This window comes from Phascolarctos cinereus, unplaced genomic scaffold (assembly GCF_003287225.1).
Source record: "Phascolarctos cinereus isolate Bilbo 61053 unplaced genomic scaffold, phaCin_HiC Scaffold_726;HRSCAF=1367, whole genome shotgun sequence".
Classification (NCBI taxonomy): domain Eukaryota; kingdom Metazoa; phylum Chordata; class Mammalia; order Diprotodontia; family Phascolarctidae; genus Phascolarctos; species Phascolarctos cinereus.
The window spans coordinates 2,924,700-2,946,573 of record NW_027556098.1 but is presented as its reverse complement, the minus strand read 5'-3'; the positions used below and the strand labels follow the sequence as shown (position 1 = coordinate 2,946,573).

The 21,874-nt window shown below is 38.1% G+C and overlaps 1 protein-coding gene across 1 annotated transcript in view; it reads left to right on the top strand.

Annotated features, from left to right (window-relative positions):
• The window catches only part of REPS2 (RALBP1 associated Eps domain containing 2), a 352,146-nt gene that overhangs the window by 31,486 nt on the left and 298,786 nt on the right, over positions 1-21,874 (top strand). Inside the window, exon 2 of the mRNA XM_078146089.1 lies at positions 5,251-5,367. Within this exon, the coding sequence (XP_078002215.1) occupies positions 5,263-5,367 (105 nt within the window). The 5' untranslated portion in view covers positions 5,251-5,262. The remainder of the gene's footprint in view (positions 1-5,250; positions 5,368-21,874) is intronic.

The following is a 21,874-nucleotide window of genomic DNA, read 5'->3' as shown; positions in this document are numbered from 1 at the left end:
TCCAGAAGGAGATACCCTTGCATTTCTACATTGAGAGATGCTGTCAGAAGTGCTCAGAGCATGTACCAGTCCCTGTTACCCTTGACTATACACCTTTGTTATAGTGGTTTTTGTTTTCCAAGGGGAGTGATAGTGTGAGGGATATAGGGGGTAGGGATAGGGTACCTTTCTAAAAAAGCAGAGAAAGAAAAGAAGAGAGGGTCATTGAGGCATGTTTTTAAAATGTACAGAAGAGGACAAAATGAAGGTGAGAAAGTCCCAGACAAGTAGAATAGCTTTGAAAGTTACATGGTGAATTTGTTAGACATTACGTATTATATATTTTAAAAGAAAAGCAAGCTAAATACAATTAATCTGCATTTTCATGTATAATCCTTTTTCTGTTCTACTATGCATATGAAAATGCTCATTTTATGTTTATTAAGTTAATGATAAAATAAAAATCTCAAAGATAAAAAGTATAGTATATACCCTAAGCAATCTTTAAAATCTGGTATTTTCAGTGGCTCAGTAGTGGTTAGTAAGATGGACTTCTTAGAGGTGTTCTATATGGATGATTGTTGTATTTGGGAAGATGGAAGAGCATAAGGAAAAATTAGGGAAAATTACTGCTTGTCAAATGACAAGGGCCATATCTCTTGAGCCATAGTTAAGTAGGTTACAAAGCATTGCATCAAAGAGTGGGTACCAATCCTGAGGAATAGAAGTATTAATCACTTGGACACGTCTGAAGAATAATCAGGAACTAAAAATGTTTCTGGGGTTTGGTGGCCATCAATGTCAGTTTGTAAAGAACTCTTCCAATCATTGCGAAGCTTCTGTTAAGACCTTTAAGAGTGGCAGAAAGGGTCAACATGGTCTGGAACCCCAGAAACCTTTTGGAGGTCAATGAGATTTTGGATGTTATCATAGACCAGGGCTGCCTAGGTTATTCAGGTACCTCAGGTTTGGAAATGGAATGAAATGAAATTATCTGTGAAGAGTTTGATTTCAAATATAGATAGAAGACATTCCATCAAACTATATGCTGATAAATTCTCATTTGGATGACAGCTGCTAGAGATTTGGAGCTGTACTATGAGTTCCATTAGTATTTCTGGTTGGGGAGAACCAATGTGGATGAAGTTTTCCTGTGTCATAGGTGCCATTCCAGGGATATGGTGCCCTTTAAATTCAAATATATACTTTGTTTTATCTTATATTGTTTGTTGACTGCTGAATATTGTGTTGTCACTTGCAGCCTAGGAGTTAACAAAGGAAGTTTAATAAGCCTTTGTAGCAGTACATTCAGAGCAGAGAAATCTTGTTCACTGAAGATGCAGTTAAGTAGATAAGTTAAGCGGATACTTTTGCACTGGGCCTGGAGTCAGGAAGACCTGAGTTCAAAGCCAGCCTTAGACACTTCTGTGTCCTTGGCTTTTTTTTTTTTTTTGGCTTGGCAATGGGGTTAAGTGACTTACCCAGGGTCACACAGCTAGTAAGTGTTATGTGTCTGAGGTCACATTTGAAGTCAGGTCCTTCTGAATCCAGGGCCAGTGCTCTATCCACTGCGCCACCTAGCTGCCCCTATTCTGTGTCCTTGGGTAAGTCACTTAACCTCTATTTGCCTCAGTGTCCTCAACTATAAAATAGGGATAACAATAGCACCTACCTCCCAGGGTTATTGTGAAGATTAAGTGAGATAATATTTCCGAAGTGTTTAGCACTGTGCCAGTAGGTGATGATGATGATGGCAATGATGCCGATGCTGATGATATCAGTTGAACATGGCTTTTCTGTGTTGCTTTTGGTCGTGCCTTCTGTCTGTGACCTAAAATCAGAGGGAACAGATCCAATGCCTTGTGTTCTGACAGTTTTTGTGCCAAGTAGGTCTGGAGACCAAGTAGCTACAACAGCAAACTCAGCCTTATTCTTCCAAACCAATTAAATCTAGAGGACAGTTTAAATCTAATATGCCGGTGGTGGGGCATCAGAGAAGTTTCATTTAAAGTTTTTCCCATCCCCCCCTTACAATTCTCTATATTTTTTCTTATTTAAGATACATTTTTTATTTGCTATAAATTGAAATAGTCTATTTTGTCTTTTACATTATCTTCCATGACATGACATTATGAATTCACACCCTATAGTGTGAAATATGATCTTCTATTCTAGTTTTTAATGGTGTGATTTTTAATATTAAGCTCATTTATTCATTTCTAATTTAATGTAGTTTATGGTATAAAATATGTGTCTAAACATGTTTTGTGCCAAACTGCTATCCATTATTCCTATAAAGTGCTTTTTGTTCTTAGGTTTACCAAAAACTATATTACTAAATGAATTTCCTTTGAAGACTTTCTTATTTAATCTCTTCCCCTATTAACATTTCTATTTTTTTTTGTCATGTACCAGAGAGGGTCCATAATTCTAATTTATAACTTGAAATCTGGTAATACCAAATCCTATTCATTTCTACTTTTTTTCATTATTCCTTAGGTAGTATTGATCTTCTGTTTTTCACATGCATTTTATTATCATTATTATTATTATTATTATGTAGTTTAATTCTGTAAGGGATCACCTTTGAAGTTCTATGGGTATAACATTAAATTTATAGATTAATTTGGGTGGAGCCATTTTTTTAAAATTACATTGGCAAAGATTAGCCTTGAATTTTAAAAAAATCTTTTAAAATGTTTTATTGATACTTTTAAAAAAATATTACTGTCACTTCCCAATATCACCCCAATCTCCCATAAAACTCTCCCTTAAAGGGAAACTAAATAAACCTTTACCACATCCATGTCTGATAATGTATTCATCAGGTCACAGTCATAGTTCATTGCCTCTCCAAAGAGAGGAAGGAAGATATGTTTCATCATCAGTGTTCCTGAGTAAATATTGGTCGTTGCATTATCTAAATTTGGTGTTTTTTAGTTCTGCTAAAATTTCATTTCATGCTGAACTTAAATACCAAAAAAGAGTATTTCCATATATATAGAATACAAAAATGATTTCATATGAAGTTGTGAATCTCCAATTCATACCATTTGCTTTTTTCAAAAAAAGAACATTCCTCACATTTTATTCAAAACAGTCCTGCCTGTCTGTGCTTCCTTTTGAACTTCCTTCCATTCCCTTCTGTACTTAAAAAAAAATGCTTCAATGGTTCTCTCTCTCTCTCTCTCTCTCTCTCTCTCTCTCTCTCTCTCTCTGTCTCTCTCTGTCTCTCTGTCTCTGTCTCTTTCTCTCTCTGCCTCTGTTTCCATCTCTCTCTCTCATCACTATTGCTACCTCTCCCTTTGCTGGCATCCCCTTTTTTCTCCTCCCTGTCCCAATTAAAAACTTGGAAAAACAATTTTTTAAAAAGCCTTTGTAACAAATAATCAGAGTCAAGCAAAAAAAATCCTCATAGTGGCCATGTCCAAACATGTATGCCTCTTTCTTCACCTTGCATGCATTACCTTTCTGTCAGGAGGTAGGTAACATGCCTTTATCATGTATCTCCTGAAGATATGGTTGGTTATATTGATCACAGTTCTTAATTCTTTCAAAGTTGTTTTTATTTACAATGCTGCTCTCTTAGTACAACTAATTTTTCTGGTTCTGTTTATTCTGCCATCAGTTCATACTATCCAGGATTCTCCAAAGCCATCTCTCTTTTAAAAATTTTTTAAATTAATTAATTAATTTTTAGTTTTCAACATTCACTTCCATAAGTTTTTGAGTTTTCAATTTTCTTCCCCCTCCTTCTCCTCCACCCTCCCCAAGAAGGCATGCATCTTATGTAGGCTTTACCTATACATTTATATTAAATGTATTTTCACATTAGTCATGTTATAAAGAAATGGTAGAACCAAGGGAGGAACCATGAGAAAGAAGAAACAAAACAAAACAACAAAAGAAAAAAAAGAGATTAAATAGTATGCTTCCATCTGTATTCAGACTTCATAGTTCTTTCCCTGGATGTGGATATCATTTTCCATCATGAGTCTTTTGGAATTGTCTTAAATCATTGCCTTGCTAAGAAGAGCCAAGTCTATGAAAGTTAGTCATCACACAATGTGGCTGTTACTGTGTGTAATGTTCTTCTGGTTCTACTCACTTCACTCAGCATCAGTTCATATAAGTCTTTTCAGGTTTTTCTGAAGTCTGCCTTCTCATCATTTTTTATAATGCAATGGTATTCCATTACATTTATATATCACAACTTGTTCAGCCATTCCCTAATTGATGGGCATCCCCTCAATTTCTAATTCTTTGCCGCCACAAAAAGAACTACTATAAATATTTCTGTACATGTGGGTCCTTTTCCCATTTTTTAAATCTCTTTTGGGATACAGACCTAAAAGTAGTATTGCTGGGTCAAACGGTATGCATAGTTTTTATAGCCCTTTGGACATAGTTCCAAATTGCTCTCCAGAGTGGTTGGATCAGTTCACAACTCTGCCAACAATGCATTAGTGTGCCAATTTTCCCATATCCTCTCCAATATTTATCATTTTCCTGTTTTGTCATGTTAGTCAATCTGATAAGTGTAATGTGGTACCTCAGAGTTCTTTTAATTTGTGTTTCTTTAATCAATAGTGATTTAGAGCATTTTTTCATATGACCATAGAGAACTTTAATTTCCTTATCTGAAAGCTGCTTGTTCATATCCTTTGACCATTTCTCAGTTGGGGAATGATTTGTATTCTTATAAATTTGACTCAATTCTCTATATATTTTAGAAATGAGGCCTTTATCAGAGACACTGGCTATAAAAATTGTTTCCCAGCTTTCTGCTTCCCTTCTAATCTTAATTGCATTGGCTTTGTTTCTGAAAAAAAATTTTCAATTTAATGTAATCAAAATCACCCATTTTGTGTTTCATAATGTTCTCTGTCTCTTGTTTGGTCATAAATGCTTCCGTTCTACACAGATCTGACAGGTAAACTATTACTTGCTCTTTCAGTTTGCTTATAGCATTAGCCTTTATATCTAAATCATGTACCTTTGATTTTATCTTGGTATAGGGTATAAGATGTTGGTCTATGCCTAGTTTCTGCCATATTATTTTCCAGTTTTCCCAGCAGTTTTTATTAAATAGTGAGTTCTTATACTAGAAGCTGGAGTCTTTGGATTTATCAAACAGTAGATTACTATAGTCATTGACTATTGTGTTTTGCATGCCTACCTTATTCCACTGATTCACCACTCCATTTCTTACTCAGTACCAAGTAGTTTTGATGATTGCTACAAAGACATCTCTTTTAACATTTCTTACAGAGAATAGATGAAATGATATGGGTCCGCAACAAGATATCTGTCAGCTATATGAGTGGAGATATATACGAAGATGTTGTGAAAGTAGAAACAAGACTTGGCAACAGAGTGGAAATGTGGGTGAGTGCGAGTGAGGACTTGAGGGTGTCACTGAGATTGTGAGGCTGGGTAACTGGGAGGATGGTGGGTATCCTTGACAGCAGTAAGGGAGCGGGGAAGAAGGAAAGGTTTTTGGGGAAAGATAATGAGTTCTGTTTTGGACATGTTGAATTTGAGCTCACTATTGGACATCCATTTTGAGGTAACCAAGAGGCAGTTGGTGATTTGAGACTGAAACTCAGAAGAAATATTGGGGCTAGAAAAACAGATCTGAGAATCACCAGCATAGAAATGATAATTGAATTTATGGCAGCTTGTGAGTCACCAAGTTAGTAACACGTTAAACACCTCTGAACACATACAATCTCTGAAAGCAGTTAAGCAAAAGAATCATCATTGTCTATAGTACGTGCAATCTTATGTTGCAGTAGTTTGCTATTTGTTAAAAGAAAAGAAGCCTGTGTGCTTTAATTTAGTAAGTAAATACCAACACTGAAACCATGTTTAGATGCAGAGATTATTGCTATGGTAAGCAGAAAAAAACAATTTTATTAATTTCCTTTAGAATGGATATCTTTCAACATAATTTTCAGCACAAAAGTTCAATCTCACAAAACATTTTTCCATCTACAAAATGTTCATGGTATATTTCTGTAAAAATTTGTCTTTGATAAGTTTTCTTTTAACACATCATACCCTCCATCTGCCCTGATATGTATTCCTAGTTGAATACTCAACAGTATGTAATTCATGGAAATAATTAAGTTAAATATTAACTCACTAAACCCAAAAGAAATGAGAAGCCACATAAAGCTCAGTATTTTGGTTGTAATTCACATGCTAACATTAAGAAACCATGCTGGTGGGCACTTTGCCCACTCCCTCTCTTTAAGATGCCTATCTGCTTGGGACCCAGGTATGAGGTCCCTATTAGTTTCAGTTCTGCAGGAGAGCTTGACCTCCAACGAGGGACAGCAGTCCGCTCCCTTTTCTCACGCTCTTCAGGTAAAGTTATCCACCTCAGCTTCTCAAGTAAAAATTGCATAAGGCCCAGGTATAGGTTAAAGTCTCTGTTTCCCTGAAGTGGGGAAGGTACTGAATGTGCATGTGTCTATGACAGACATTTGTTTCCTATACGTAAAAAAATGTTAAAACACATCAAATACTCATGTTATGCATTGACAGAACAACTTAAAATAGGATTTAGTTAGGGAGCGGAGCCAAGATGGTGGAGTGAAAGCAGTGACTTGCTTGAGCTGTCCTCCAAACCCCTCCAAATACTCATAAAAAATGGCTCTAAACAAATTCTGAAGCACAAAAAGACAGAGTGAAACAAATTCTGAAGCACAAAAAGACAGAATGAAACAAATTTCCAGCCCAAGACAACCTGGATGATTGATCAGAAAGGTGTATCGCGCCAGGCTGGGAGCGCAGCGCTGTGTGGGACAGCAAAACTGGAGCAGGCCTCAGAGGACTGAATCTCAGACAGCTGTGGAGGTTTCCAGACTCCTCAATCCACCAATGCCAAAGACTACTTAAAAGGGGAAAAGTCTCTTTCTGTCAGTGCTGAGACAGGAAGGTGGGGTTTCAGCTCCATTCCCCAAGAGCTTGGCCCTGAGGGGGGGCAGCTGCTTCCCAAGCTTCTAGCTCACAGACTGAGGGGGAATCCAGTGGCTGATCAGAGAGGGATTGCAGGGATCTCTTTGCCAGTCCTGAGGCAGGAATCTCTTGCTTTGCCCCTGTTTGGATCTGGGTCACAGTTCTGGACGGCGGTGCTGGGGTGAGGAGGATCGCTGGCGTGGTAGAGCTTGGAGTGGCTGTGAAAGAGGAGCCCCTCCTCACAACTACAGGACAGAAAGGAGTACTTGTGGTCACAGGCCAGGAAAGGAGTAAACACCTCGCCCCTTATCATACCACCTTGGAAGAACTGAAAATTTACAGGTCCCTACAAGTATCTCTGAAAACAGCTATACAAACCCCTGAAGCTTGGGACAGTACATTCTCCACATTGGAAGCAGACTCTTACCTTAACAAAGAGTTTAAAACTCAAGTAATTGGCTGGATCATGAGCAAGCAGCAAAAAGAGTCAGACTATATTATCTTACTTTGGTGAAAAAGAAGATCAAAATATACAACCAGAAGAAGACAACAAAGTCAAAGCTCCTACATCCAAAGCCTCCAAGAAAAATATGAATCAGTCCCAGGCCTTGGAAGAGCTCAAAAGGGATTTTGAGAAGCAAGTAAGGGAAGTAGAGGAAAAACTGAGAGTGATGCAAGAAAATCACGAAAAACAAGTCAACAGCCTGCTAAAGGAGACCCAAAAAATACTGAAGAAAATAACACCTTAAAAAATAGCCTAACCCAAATGGCAAAAGAGGTCCAAAAAGCCAATGAGGAGAAGAATGCCCTAAAAAGCAAAATTGGCCAAATGGAAAAGGAAGTCCAAAAGATTACTGAAGAAAATACTTCCTTAAAAATTAGAATAGAGCAATTGGAAGATAGTGACTTTATGAGAAATCAAGACACAAAGAACAAATCCAAAAGAATGAAAAATTAGAAAACAATGTGAAATATCTCATTGGAAAAACAACTGACCTGGAAAATAGATCCAGGAGAGAGAATTTAAAAATTATTGGACTATCTGAAAGCCATGATCAAAAAAAGACCTAGACATCATCTTTCAAGAAATTATCAAGGAAAACTGCCCTGATATAGTAGAACCAGAGGGCAAAATAGAAATTGAAAGAATCCACAGATCTCCTCCTGAAAGAGATCCCCAAAGGAAAACTCCTAGGAATATTGTAGCCAAATTCCAGAGTTCCCAGGTCAAGGAGAAAATATTACAAGCTGCCAGAAGGAAACAATTCAAGTACTGTGGAAACACAATCAGGATAACACAAGATTTAGCAGCTTCTACATTAAAGGACCAGGGCATGGAATATAATATTCCAGAGGGCAAAGGAGATAGGATTACAACCAAGAATCACCTACCCAGCAAAACTGAGTATAATCCTTCAGGGGAAAAAATGGTCATTCAGTGAAATAGAGGACTTTCAAGCATTCTTGATGAAAAGACCAGAGCTGAATAGAAAATTTGACTTTCAAATACAGGACTCAAGTGGAACATGAAGAGGTAAACAGGAAAGAGAAATCATAAGAGACTTATTAAGATTGAACTGTTTACATTCCTGCATGGAAAGATGATATTTATAACTCATGAGACCTTTGTCAGTATTAGGGTAGTTGGAGGAAAAAAATTATATGTATGTATATGTAGATAGATAGATAGATAGAGGGCACAGGGTGAGTTGAAGATTAAGGGGTCATATCTGGAGAATAAAATTAAGGGATGAGAGAGGATTATACTCGGAGAAGAAGAAAGGGAGAGGTAGAATGGGGTAAATTATCTCACAAAAAAAAACAGAAAAGAAAAGTCTCTTACAGTGGAGGGGAAACGGGGAAGGTGAGAGAGAATGAGTGAATCTTATTCTCATAGGATTTGGCTTAAGGAGGGAATAACATACACATTCAATTGGGTATGGAAATCTGTCTTACCCTACAGGAAAATAGGGGGAGAAGGGGACAAGAGAGCAGGGGGATGATAGAGAGGAGGGCAGATTGGGAAAGGGGTAATCAGAAGTAAATACTTCTGAGGAGGGACAGGGTCAAAAGAAAGAATAGAATAAATGGGAGGGCAGGATAGGATTAAGGGAAATAGAGTTAGTTTTTCACAACATGTCTACTATGGATGTGTTTTGCATAACTGCACATGTACAACCTATATTGAGTTGCTTGCCTTTTCAATGAGGGTGGGTGGGGAGGGAGGAAGAGAGAAAATTTGAAACCTAAAGTTTTAAAAACATATGTTTAAAAAAATGTTTTCACATGCTACTGGGAAATAAGAAATACAGGAAATGGGGTACAGAAGTCTATCCTGCCCTACAGGAAAATAGAAGGGAAGGGGATAAGAGAAGGAGAGAAAGATAGAAGAGAGGACAGACTAGGGGAAGGGATATTCAGAATGTATGCCATCTTGGGGTGGGGAGGGGGAGATGGGGTATAAATTTGGAATTCAAAAACTTGTGGGAGTGAATGTTGAAAGCTACAAATAAATTTATATTAAAAACATTTTTTTTAAAATAGGATTTAGTTATTTAACTGATGTTCTACCCTGCTGGTAGGCTGATATTTCAATCTCAAGTAAACATGAAGCAGTTCATAGGACAGCTGATTCGCTCTTTTACATTTCATTCAGCTCTGCACGATTTTGCTCAACTTCCATGTCTTCTGTCCAGTCAAGCCAGGGGATTGGGCTTCTCCACTTGTTGTTAATTGTCCTCTCCCTCAAAGGATGCAGAAGATTTCTCTGTCACCAGCCAGACAGTCATTGAACTCAGATTCTTTAGAACTTTCAGACTGAAACGGTCACCTCTAGTCTGGACATGTCCACCTCACCATTGGTGTATTCAATCACCTACTCAGGAAAGGAAACAAAGCGGAAAAGACAGCCAGGGTAGTTGAGTCCATATACCTGATGAGAGCAGCTGCGGGGTAAGTGGTCTCTCTTCATGAGATTAGCGGCCTCATTCTTGTTTAGACACAATGTCTTATATTCATGACTAATATAGCAATATGTTTAACATACATACAACCTATATCAGATTGTTTGCTGTCTTGGGGAGGGGAGAGGGGAGAAGGGAGAGAGGAAGGGACAAAAATTTGGAATTCAAAATCTTATAAAAAATGAATGTTGAAAACTATTTTTACATGTAACTGGAAAAAATACTAGTCAAAATGTCTTACATTGAGCTGGTATTCAATAGTATTTACTGAATGTATGGTATGTATTTGAGCCCAATGAAGCAAGGATAATTAAAGTGGCAGAGGGGGCTGATGTAATAGGTTAGATGCAAATGATTCACATTGATTGACCTTACGCTCTGTAAGAACCAAATTATGTAGAACATGCATTGATTTATTGGTTACTTAATATTTATTATTTCCAGGGCAGCTAGGTGGCACAGTGGATAGAGCACCAGCCCTGGAGTCAGGAGGACCTGAGTTCAAATCCAGCCTCAGACACATAATACTTCCTAGCTGTGTGACTCTGGGCAAGTCACTTAATCCTCACTAAAAAAAAAAAAATTATTATTTCCAGGATATTCATAGGATCATAGATTTAGAGCCCATTTAGTTTACCTCCCATGTTTTACAGATGAGGAAATAGATTCCTAGAAAAGTAGTAGTAAGAGTTGAGATTTGAACCTGTGTCATCTGATGCCGGGGCAGCTACGTGGCACAGTGGATAGAGTGCTGGGTAGTCAGGAAGTCTCATCATGAGTTCATGTCCCGCCTCAGACACTTACTACCTTTGTGATCCTGGGCAAGTCACTTAACCCTGTTTGCCTCAGTTTTATCATCTGTAAAATGAGCTGGAGAAGGAAATGGCAAACCACTCCCAGTATCTTTGCCCCAAAGGGGGTCATGAAGAATCTGACGCAACTGAAATCATTGAACAACAACATCTGATTCCATTGCCAGTATTCTTTGGATAAAACTACATTGACCCTAAGCTTCCAGGCACCATAAAAATATAGAGAGGTTGTGTTTATTGCCTTATAATTAAAGTGTAATAATAATAGGATTTTCATAAATAGCTGGTGGTGCAGTAGATAGAGTGCTGGACCTAGAGCCAAGAATACTCAAGTTCAAATCCTACCTCAGACACTCACAAACTGTGTGACCTTGGGCAAGTCAACTTATCCCCTTTCAGCCTCGGTTTCTTCATCTGAAAGATGAGGATAACAATGGCACCTACTTTCCAAGACTGTTGGGAAGATTAAATGAGAAAATATTTGTAAAGCACTTTGCAAACCTTAAAGTACTTGGGTTATTATCAGGTAAGTCAGTGTAATATGAGTAGTTGACAAATTCTGGTATGACTCAGAAACATACAAACTACAAGAATAATGGATGAAATAAAATTATTTTTCAAAACAGTATAATGCTATTCATTATACTGCTATAAAGAGCAGGTTTGAGTGGAAAAGATTCTTTCCCTAAAGCTGTTATAATACATAATGCCAGCTCTTTAATGATTCCCTGCCAAAAGTTAATAAATCACAATTTTATTAGCAGATGATATTTCCTACTAAAGATTTCTTAATGAAGAAAAGAAATAAGATGCATGCACTTTAATTAATATCTGAATATAAAATAGGATCAGGTGTCAACAGTGCTATCCAATTTGAACTTGTGTAAACCTACCTGATATCAAAAAGGATGTTCTACCTAAGGCATGGAATTTTAACTAAAAAGCTTTGTTGGGCTGCTGATAAAGTTTTGTTTATTGTTGTTGTTGTTAATGCTTTAACTAGAGATATAATACTTTTTAAAAAGTTTTACTTGTTTTAATCAGCAAAGATCTACTTTTACACTCTCCCTCCTCAGTACCTCCCCCACCCAGATTGAGAACACAAGAAAAACAAATCCATTTCCATGTATAGTCAATCAAAACAAATTTCCACATTGATCATCTTAAAAAAAAATTGTCTCAGTCTGCCATGAGTCCTTCATCTCTCTATCAAGGGGGTGGTTGGTAGCATATTTCATCCTTAGTCCTTTGGAATTGTGGTTATTCATTACAATGATAAGCATTCAGCACGATAGTATGCCATCATATTTCCATACCATAAGTTGTTTAATTCATTCCCTAGTTTATGAGTACCCCTTCAGATTGCCATTTTTGCCACCCCAAAAAGACATAAATATTTTTGTGCATTTGAGTTTGTTTTGCTCAGGTCTAATCCCTCTCTTAATCTTGTTGTCATTGTGCAGTCATGTTTGACTTCTCATGACCTTATCATGACCATACTGTCCATGGGGTTTTCTTGGCAAAGATATTGGAATGATTTGCCATTTCCTTTTCCTGTGGATTAAGGTAGAGAGATTAAGTGACTTGCCCAGGGTCACACAGCTGGTAAGTATCTGAGGCCACATTTGAACTCAGGGCTTTTGACTCCAAGCCCAATGCTCTATTCATTGAGACACTTAGCTGCTTCCTAGGCAGAGGTTCAGTGACTTGCCCAAGATCACACAGCTAGTAAGCCAGATCTTAATTCAGGTGTTCCTGACTCCAGGTCCAGTGCTCTATCCACTGAGCCCTGTAGCTGCCTCCAGTACCTCTAATTCCCTCTTTCACTCTTATTTCCCTGTTGATTGAAATGTATTTTTGTACCCATCTGTGTGTGTCTGTGTTCTTCTTTTGTCCAGATCCTGTGAGAGTGAGGTTCAAGTGTCAGCAGCTCCCCTCCACTCTATCTCCTCCTTCTTTGTGTAGGTGTTTCCTTGTGTACCCTAGTTGTGTGAGATGGTTCTCCCCAGCTTTCCTTTCCCTTTCCACCTTGCCCTGACCTTCAGGTTTTCCTCTTCCCCTTTCCTTCTAGTCTTTTCTTAGATCATCATCAAGGTATAACAGAACTACTCCCAGGTCTTTTCTAATTGGACTCCGTCTTTGAACCATGGTGATGAAAGGGTTCAGGGGACACTCGTCACCTCTTCGTATTTGAATGCAAGGCGTTTATCCTTTTTAAGTCCATTAGTAATTTTCATTCATGTTTACCTTTTTTATACTCCTGTGTTTGAATTTCGAAGTTTCTACACAGATCTAGGTATTTCATCAGGAATGCTTGGAAGCACTTCCTGAAATGGTCATTACCCTTCCTCCTCATAACGTTATATCCAGTTTTGCTTGGGTAAGTTATTCTTTTCTGGAAGCCCAAATCCTTTGCTTTCTGGAATTATATTCCAGGTTCTCCATTTCTTTATAGTGGTGGCTTCTAAGCCAGGAATGATTCTGATGGTGGCTCCTCAGTACTTGAATTCTTTCTGTCTGGCTGTTTATAGTATTTTTTTTTCTTTGACGTGGAAGTTCCAGATTTTGGCTATGATGTTCCTGGGAGTTTTCATTTTGGGATTTCTTTCAGGAAGTGACTGGCGGATTCTTTTTATTTCCACTTTGCCTTTTGGTTCTAAAGAGACCTGGACAGTTTTCTTTTAAGATTTCTTGAAATATGATATCTAGGCTCATTTTTTGGTCATGGTATTCAGAGAGTCCAATGATTCTTAATTGTTTTCTCCTGGTCCTGTTTTCCAAGTCAGTTGTTTTTGGTGTTCAATATCTGACACTTTCTTCTATGTTTTCAGCCTTTTGCCTTTGTTTTAATCTTTCTTATTTTCTCATGGAGTCATTGGCTTCTATTTAGTCCTTTCAATTTTCAAGGATTTTGTTGCTTGGGTAAGGTTTTATACCTCTTGTTAATTCCAATTCTTTCTTCTATAGTTCTCATTTCTTTCCCATTTCTCTCCCACCCCAAGCACTCTCATTTATAAAAACATTTTAAAATTCTTTCTTTAAACTATTGCTTCATGTTTTCCAAGAATTCTAGTTGAGTTTGTGCTGAAGCTGTATTTTTCTCTGGGGCATTCATTATAGATAAGTATAGAATCAATCTCTTCCTCTTTGTGTCTAAAACATCCCTGCTGCCATAATAGATCATTATGTTAGGGTTTGGTTTTTTGTTTGTTTGTTTGTTTGTTTGTTTGTTTGACCATTCTTCCAGTCTGTTTCCTGATTTTAGACTTGAGTTGGGTTCTGCCACACTTCTGGAAGGGAATATCTGAGCAGATGAGTGTTGTGTTGTTATAAGATCTCAGGGACAGGACAGGGACCTACAAGTTTCCCGTGCTCCCCAAGTGATCTGATTCAGGCCAAAGTCTGATTGCTGCTCCTCTGATCTGAGCTCTGCAGTTTTTAGCCCAGGTTTGGGTATGTGCAAAAGTAGAGTGCTACCGGCTCTTGGCCATTTCAGCTAACTGCAAAGTTCTGTTGGTTCGAGGTGGCACTACTGTAGGCTTCCCTTGGTCTGGGATTCCTGCTTTGCTTATTCCTCTGTAGGCTGGACTAGACGTTGGAAGCATGATGCTGCTCAGAGCTTGGAGATCTGAATCATACTGCTGCTGCTGCTGGCTTCTGAACTTCCTGCTTTCTTGGTACATCACCCAGGGCTTCCCTATCTAGGAAACCACTCCTCTGCACAGGTCCTTTTCTCACTTTGCCTTAGATCTGTGACCCATAGCTTGGTAGTGGGCTACGAAACTTCCAATTCATCCCTGTCATTCCAATGCCCTGATATAGATCTGGAGGTGACCTTGTCTGGGTTTGGAACTTCCTCTTGCCCTGGTGCACAGCTTCTCCTGGGCCACTGAAGTCCCCCCAATATAGCGTTGCTCTTGGCCAGTTCCGTCTCCAGGATCCACAAAACTCCCTATCTATCTTCCTATGCTGAACCGGACTGGATAAATATGCATCTGGATTTCCACATCAGAGCTCATCAGCATTGTCTGGTGCATTTTCTAGATCTGTATGGAAGAGTTTGTGGGGTGGAGCTCATTGCACTAGTTCCATCTTCTGATCTAATACTTAAGAGTTTACAAAATTTCTAGATGCTGCAGCTTTATGTTAAAGTGGTTTCTGCATTAATTTCAGTTTGGAGTAGTGGAAGTACTATAGCTTTTTAGATATGGTGTTCTCTTGCATTAAGGTGATTTAAAATACAGCTCCCCTCACTCCCCTCCTTTCAACCACTAGTAACTATCTAGATTAGGAGCTGGGCTTGTCCCATGTTCACTCTGGCAGTTTGCATGTGCCCTACTGAGCAGAAGTACGATCTATTATTCTGAGAGAGTCATAGGCTTTCTATACATTAGCTTTTCTCTGGTACATGCAGGTTTGTGGATCTGCCCAATTAGAAACCAAAGAGAGCCAGGGAAGCTAAGAGTTGGAGGTGAGGAAATAGCGCATTCTAGACATTGGGGCCAGCCAGTGAAAATACAGAGTTGGGAGACAAAATGTTGCATGGGAAGAACAAAAAGTAATCCAGTATAACTGCATCCTTGAATGCATGGAAGGGGAGTAATATGTAGAAAGACAGAAAAGGCACAAAGGGGTTAGGTTGTAAATGGCTTTAAAAGCCAGCAGACTTTATGTTTGATACTGGAGCAGTAGTCTACATCATGAAATACACAGAGCCAAAACCAGTCCCTGAATTTTGCTACTTTGATGAGAGAGTCCCAGAAAGAAAGGCACTTTCTTGCTCAGACTCTAAATGGTTTGTAGGACTATTAAGGCAAGATCTTCTAATATTAATTGCAACATTTCACTTTGATAATGTATCATGTAAAATTAAGGTTGTGCTCATAATTGACATCCATAGCCAATAAAGTCCTTGAGAGCAGGGATTGTTTCATTCTTTGTACTGCATCCCCAGTGCCTACCTGGACCATAATAAGTGCTTAATAAATGTTTGTTTGCTTGCTCAGTCAACGGATATGTATTAAACGCTTACATGGCACCCTCTCTCGATTCATTCTGTTAACTCATTGCCACGTTGGAAATCCACAGGGCAATGACTACTACTCACCTCAGGAGTACTCCTGGAGATAGGTAGTTTTCTAACACCGTAGTTTTCATACTTCTACCATTGTGCTCCCCATTATCAATTAACCATCAGTTGATTTCTATCATCTTTTAGAAAAAAAGGATTTCCTGCAAAAGTATAGCAAGTAGAATTGTCACAAGAACAATTTCCCAAACTGGAGGCACTATGCTGTTGAGTAAGAAGGGGGCAGTATGGCCAGACCTGAACTTTAAGAAAATTACTTGGGCAATAATTGGGAAATATTTAATAAAATGAATAAAAATATATTTTAAAAAGAAGAACATTTAACTCCAGGACATCCTTGCATTGGCAGGTAGGTGGCACAGTTGGATAGAGTGCCAGGCCTGGAGTCAGGCAGACTTGAATTCAGATCTGGCCTCAGACACTTACTATGTAACCCTGGGAGTCACTTAACCCTGTTTGCCTCAGTTTCCTCATCTGTAAAATGAGATCAAAAGGAAATGACAAATGGCAAATGGCAAACCACTTCAGTATCTTTGCCAGGACATGACTGAAAAATGACTAAACTTAAATCCTTGCATTTATTCTTAAAAAAAAAACTATTTATTTATTTATTTTTAGTTTTCAACATTCACTTCCATAAGATTTTGAGTTTTCAATTTTATCCCCCTCCTTCCCCTCCCCCCCCAAGATGGCATGTAATCTGATATAGGCTCTACTTATACATCCATATTAAGCATATTTTCATATTAGTCATGGTGTAAAGAAGAGCTAGAACCAATGGGAGGAACCATGAGAAAGAAGAAACAAAACAAAACCAAACAGCAAAAGAAAAGGAGAGCAAATAATATGTTTCCATCTATTCAGACTCCATAGTTCTTTATCTGGGTGTGGATAGCACTTTCCATCATGAGTCTTTTGGAGTTGTCTTAGATCCTTGCATTTCTGAGAAGAGCCAAGTCTATGAAAGTTAGTCATTGCACAGTGTGGCTGTTACTGTGTACAATGTTCTCTTGGTTCTGCTCACTTCACTCAGCATCAGTCCATACAAGTCCTTCCAGGTTTTTCTGAAGTCTGCTTGCTCATCATTTCTTATAGCACGATGGTTTACATTCATATACCACAACTTGTTCAGCCATTTCCTAATGGGTGGGTATCCCCTCAATTTCAATTCCTTGCCACCACATATAGAGCTGCTATAAATATTTTTGTACATGTGGGTCCTTTTCCCATTTGTATGATCTCTTTGGGATATAGACCTACAAGTGCTATTGCTGGGTCAAAGGGTATGTACATTTTTATAGCCCTTTGGGTATAGCTCCAAATTGCTCTCCAAAATGCTTGAATCATTTCACAACTCCACCAACAATGTATTAGCGTTCCAATTTCCCATATCTCCAACATTTATCATTTTCCTGTGTTGTCATGTTAGCCAATCTGATAGGTGTAATGTGGTACCTCAGAGTTATTTTGATTTGCGTTTCTCTAATCAGTAGTGATTTAGAGCATTTTTTCATATGACTATAGATAGCTTTAATTTCTTCTCTGAAAATTGCCTGTTCATATCCTTTGACCATTTACTAATTGGGGAGCTTGAATGTATTCTTATTAAATTTCGTCTTACTAGATTAAGTCCAATCAGGAACCTTTTGGTTCCTGATGCTGCCCCTTGTTGTATTAGTCATCCTTCCCAGCACAATGTCATCTGCAGAGTTGACAAGGGTGTCATCTTTGCCTTTATCCAAGTCATTACCAAAGATGGCAAATAGCATAGAGCCAAGAACAGGTAGTCCTTGTGTTCCTCCACTGAAGGTCCTCTGCTATGTTGACAATGAATCGTTAATAACTACTATCTAAATCATCATCTGGTCCATATCTTTCCCTATTCTCATAAAGATAAAGTATCCCAAAAGTCTTAGTGCTTTAAGCTTTAATAGCTTAAAAATGAACTAAGATTTTGGAACGTTCTGCAGAATGAAATTATTTTTTATCAAAGGATTTGCTAAAATAGAAGTAAACTACATTAGCAGAAATCCACCAGTTTTGCAACCCTATCAAAAAGGGAAATAAGGTTTCCTTCTAGATCTTGTATGGACTGGTCTGAATCGTCATAAGTACTCTGCTACCTATTTGATCTAGATTTTTGGTTTATGCCTGCTCTCTTTACAGATTTTAATCCCTTCTCTGCACCCCTACTAGGCTTTCCCGCCGCTCATCTGTGGGTTTGCTCAGTTTTCTATGTGTTGGTCTTGCATCTGATTGATTTTGAGACCTCCACCTGCTACGGAAGTCACTTAATTCTAGGGCTAATTTCATTCATTGACATCATGCTTAGATTAACATCAAATGTTTAGACAAATTCAGCAACAAAGAGGTCCTAGCGTGTAGCCAATTATTTCTCCACTACTGAAGCCCTGGCTCATTTCAACTCATTTTTGCAGGTTCATTATAGATTATGACACTAGCAAATAACTTGCTGCATGTCAAGATGAATGGGAGCAAGTGTAAGTAGCATGGGCAGAGGAAGCAATATAGGGACAATAAGGAGCAGTGAATTTCTGGGTAGTTACTGAGCATTTGTTCTGTATTCCTGAATGGTGTACCTCTTGGTAATGTCTTGAAAAGAGTTATCTGAGGTGGCACAGCGGATAGAGCACCAACCCTGAAGTCAGGAGGACCTGAGTTAAAATCTGACCTCAGACACATGATACTCACTAGCTGTGTGACCCTGGGCAAGTCACTGAACCCTGACTGCCTCACAAAAAAAAGGCATCTGGATTTGAGAGGAGGAGCACATTTGTGCTTATCTTTTCATCCATCACTATGCTATGGTGCTGACTGATTGGGGAATATTCTAGAGGTGAGCAGCAGCTCAGTGGAGGTGGGAGGAGGGAAGAATGTTGACCCTGATTGGCTGAAAATTTGCAGCTAGGTGATGGAATTGATAGAGCACTGGATCTAGAATTAGGAAGACTTGAGTTTAAATCCAGTCTTAGATACCGACAAGCTTCATATCTCTGGGAAAGATACTTCATCTCTGTCTGCCTCAATTTTGTCATCTGTAAAATGAGGATAATAACAGGGTTGTTGCAAGGATAAAATGGGATGATATTTGCAAAGCACTATATAAAGACAAGCTATTATTATTATTAATTGAACCAATCAGCTGAAGAAAAACCCTGGTCTACAAGCTAATCAACATTACTTTTCATGAATCTACTGACCAAAATATGGTGTCATGGGAAAAGCATTGGATATAGAAACTGTGGGTTAGATTTAAAGATATGTATTGAAGTCCTAGCTTTCCTACTTACTAGTTATATGACTTTGGGAAGTCATTTAATCTACCTCAGTTTTCCCATAAAATGGGAATAATTACACTGATACTCTACCTCTTAGATTTTCTTTTTTCTTTTTTTTTTTTCCTCTTAGATTTTCTCTGAGGACAATGATTTATAAACCCTTGGTACCATATAAATGTGAGTTATTATAATAATTGGTGACAGGGACTGTGAATTCATTGGTATATGGAATTTCCTGGTGAGGAAACTCCCTCTGGCAATACAAGCCAGGTACCTTCTCTACTACTTACAGTCTCAGAGACTTGCCTAGGACACTGAGAATGTTAAGTGACTTGCCAACGCTCACACAGCCAGTATGTGTGTATGGTTGGGGAAGGAAGGAATAAATATTCATCGAGCGGCTGCTATGTGCCAGGCACTGTGCTGACCATCTCCTTTGATCCTCATAACAACCCCGTGAAGCAGGTGCTGTTGTGATCCTCATTTTACAGTTCAGGAAACTGAGGCAGAGGTTAAGTGGCTTGCCCAGAATTGCAAAGCTAGGAAGTATCTGAGGCTCACTTGAATCCAACTCTTCTTGCTTTGACGGCAGCTCTCTCTTCACTTCTACATGCTACTACTGTAATAATAACTGACATTTGTTAGCGCTTTTCAAATTTTACAGTTATTTGCATGTGCTATTTTTTATTATAGTCATAATAGAAACAAGGTAAGGAGAAAGATAATGAGCATTGTCTATTGACAGAAAAATCATGTAAACAATAGGCTAGCTTGGTGATATATGAGGGATTCAGGCAATAGAAACACATAAAAAATGGTTCTTGGGCTAGGGGATTCTAGTCTGTTGGGCTGGATTCCACTAGCAGGTCTTGGAAGATCTCTGTTCCATCTCTATTACACCACTCTCTCTATTTCCTCCTCTCCCTTTCATATTTACTGTAATTTGATCAATCAACAAATATTTATTATGTATTTAGTGCTATGTTCCAGATACTGTGTCAGGCTCTGGGGATACAAATATAAACATGAGATTCTTCCCAACCAGTGGGAAAGTAAGAATCCTCTGTATACCAACCTTGCATCCTAGGTAATCTCAAATTTTTAGGGAAATTAGTACCAATTTTTCCTCAACATAGAAAAGTTAGGAAATCCTATCTTAAGGCGATAGTTTTCCTTTTGACCTATTTCTTTTCTCTCTACCTTTCCTCACCTTTCTGCCTGCTTCAGTCTCATACATCAAATCTGATTCTCTAACCCATTGGCCCAAATGTGGGATAAAGTAAGTTTTTAGAAGGAAACAGAGAATCTAGGTAGGGGAAACATTAAATCTTTACCCTTGCAGGTCACCGGAGTGGTCAGAGAGCATAAAAGGAGAGGTTTCTCTCCTCTACACATCTAGATAGTGCATTGTTAAGCAGCTCTCTGGAGAAGAAAGGGATAAGATTATTCTTTATCAAGTTTCTCTTTTTGAATTTTTAAACATCTTATGTCTGAATGAAAAACTCAAGCAATACTTTTCTAGTAAAAAATTATTGCAAAAAAGAAAAAGACCAGCTGTATAAGTCTGAACACTAAATTGGGATGATTTATGTTTAAGCTATTTTTTAAATGTAAAGTGTACATTCTGTTGGCAGTGAGGTGGTGTAGTGGAGAGACAGAAAGAGTTCAGATCTGGTCTTAGACACTTTACTGGCTGTGTGATGTTGGGCAAGTCAGCCCTGTTTGCCTCAGTTTACTCTTCTGTAAAACAAGCTAGAGAAGGAAATGGCAAACCACTCCAGTGTCTTTGCCAAGAAAATCCCAAATGGGGTCATGAAGAGTCGGACATGACTGAAAAGACTGAATAACAGCAAGAAGAACATTTCAAAGGTTTATTATTAGGATTAAAAAATCCATAAGCCTTTGTGATTATTTTGTATTTGTGGTTGTCTCGGATGATATAATGCAAGAAGACAAGCAAAATAAATATCCTAATTAGTCTAGTATTAAAAATGATTTAAGCAAAAAGTTGAAAAGAATCAAGAAATAAGACACATGTCTTTTGAAAAGTTTATTTGTCTGTATCAGAAAAGAAGTTATCTTTGAGTACAAGGCAAAATAATGAAATAAACAATTAAGATGTGAAGAAGAAACTATTGCATGTGACCAGCCAGAAAATTTAGCTTGTATCAGACTGGAAAAACATTTAAAGCAAAGGAATAGAGGTTGATGATAAAATCCTAAAGTCTAATAGAATACTGATTATGTTTATGTCAAAACCATACTAGAAAGAACTAATTAACAAATGTTGCAACTCATCTGCACGTTGGCAGATGGGCTCTAAACAAGTGATCGGGAAAAAACATGTGATCTTGGGCTTAAAATGTAAGACAACTAATTTTAAAGCACCTCAGTGGGAGTTTAAAAAACATTGAGTTCCAAGACAGTAAGAACAATGACAACAACACCTTTACTGAGTAAACAGATTGTTGAGTTAAAAAAAGAAATCAAATTAAAATGCCCTTGTTAATGTACTTGTTTTGAAAACTTTCTGTTTCTTAACTCAGAGAATCGGAGAATTATAAGGGAATTTATGTGCATTCAGTGCAACTCCGTGTGAAAGAAGTATTAGAAAAGATTTAGGATAAAAAAGAGTTTGTTTCCAATAAGGCAGAGAGAGTTTCAGAGGACACAGTAGAAGAGACTGGAATAGGGAAGGGTTGAGCTTGATTGGAGAAAGAATATGGAACAAGATAGCAGGGGAAAATAGTTTGTGTCTTAGATGAT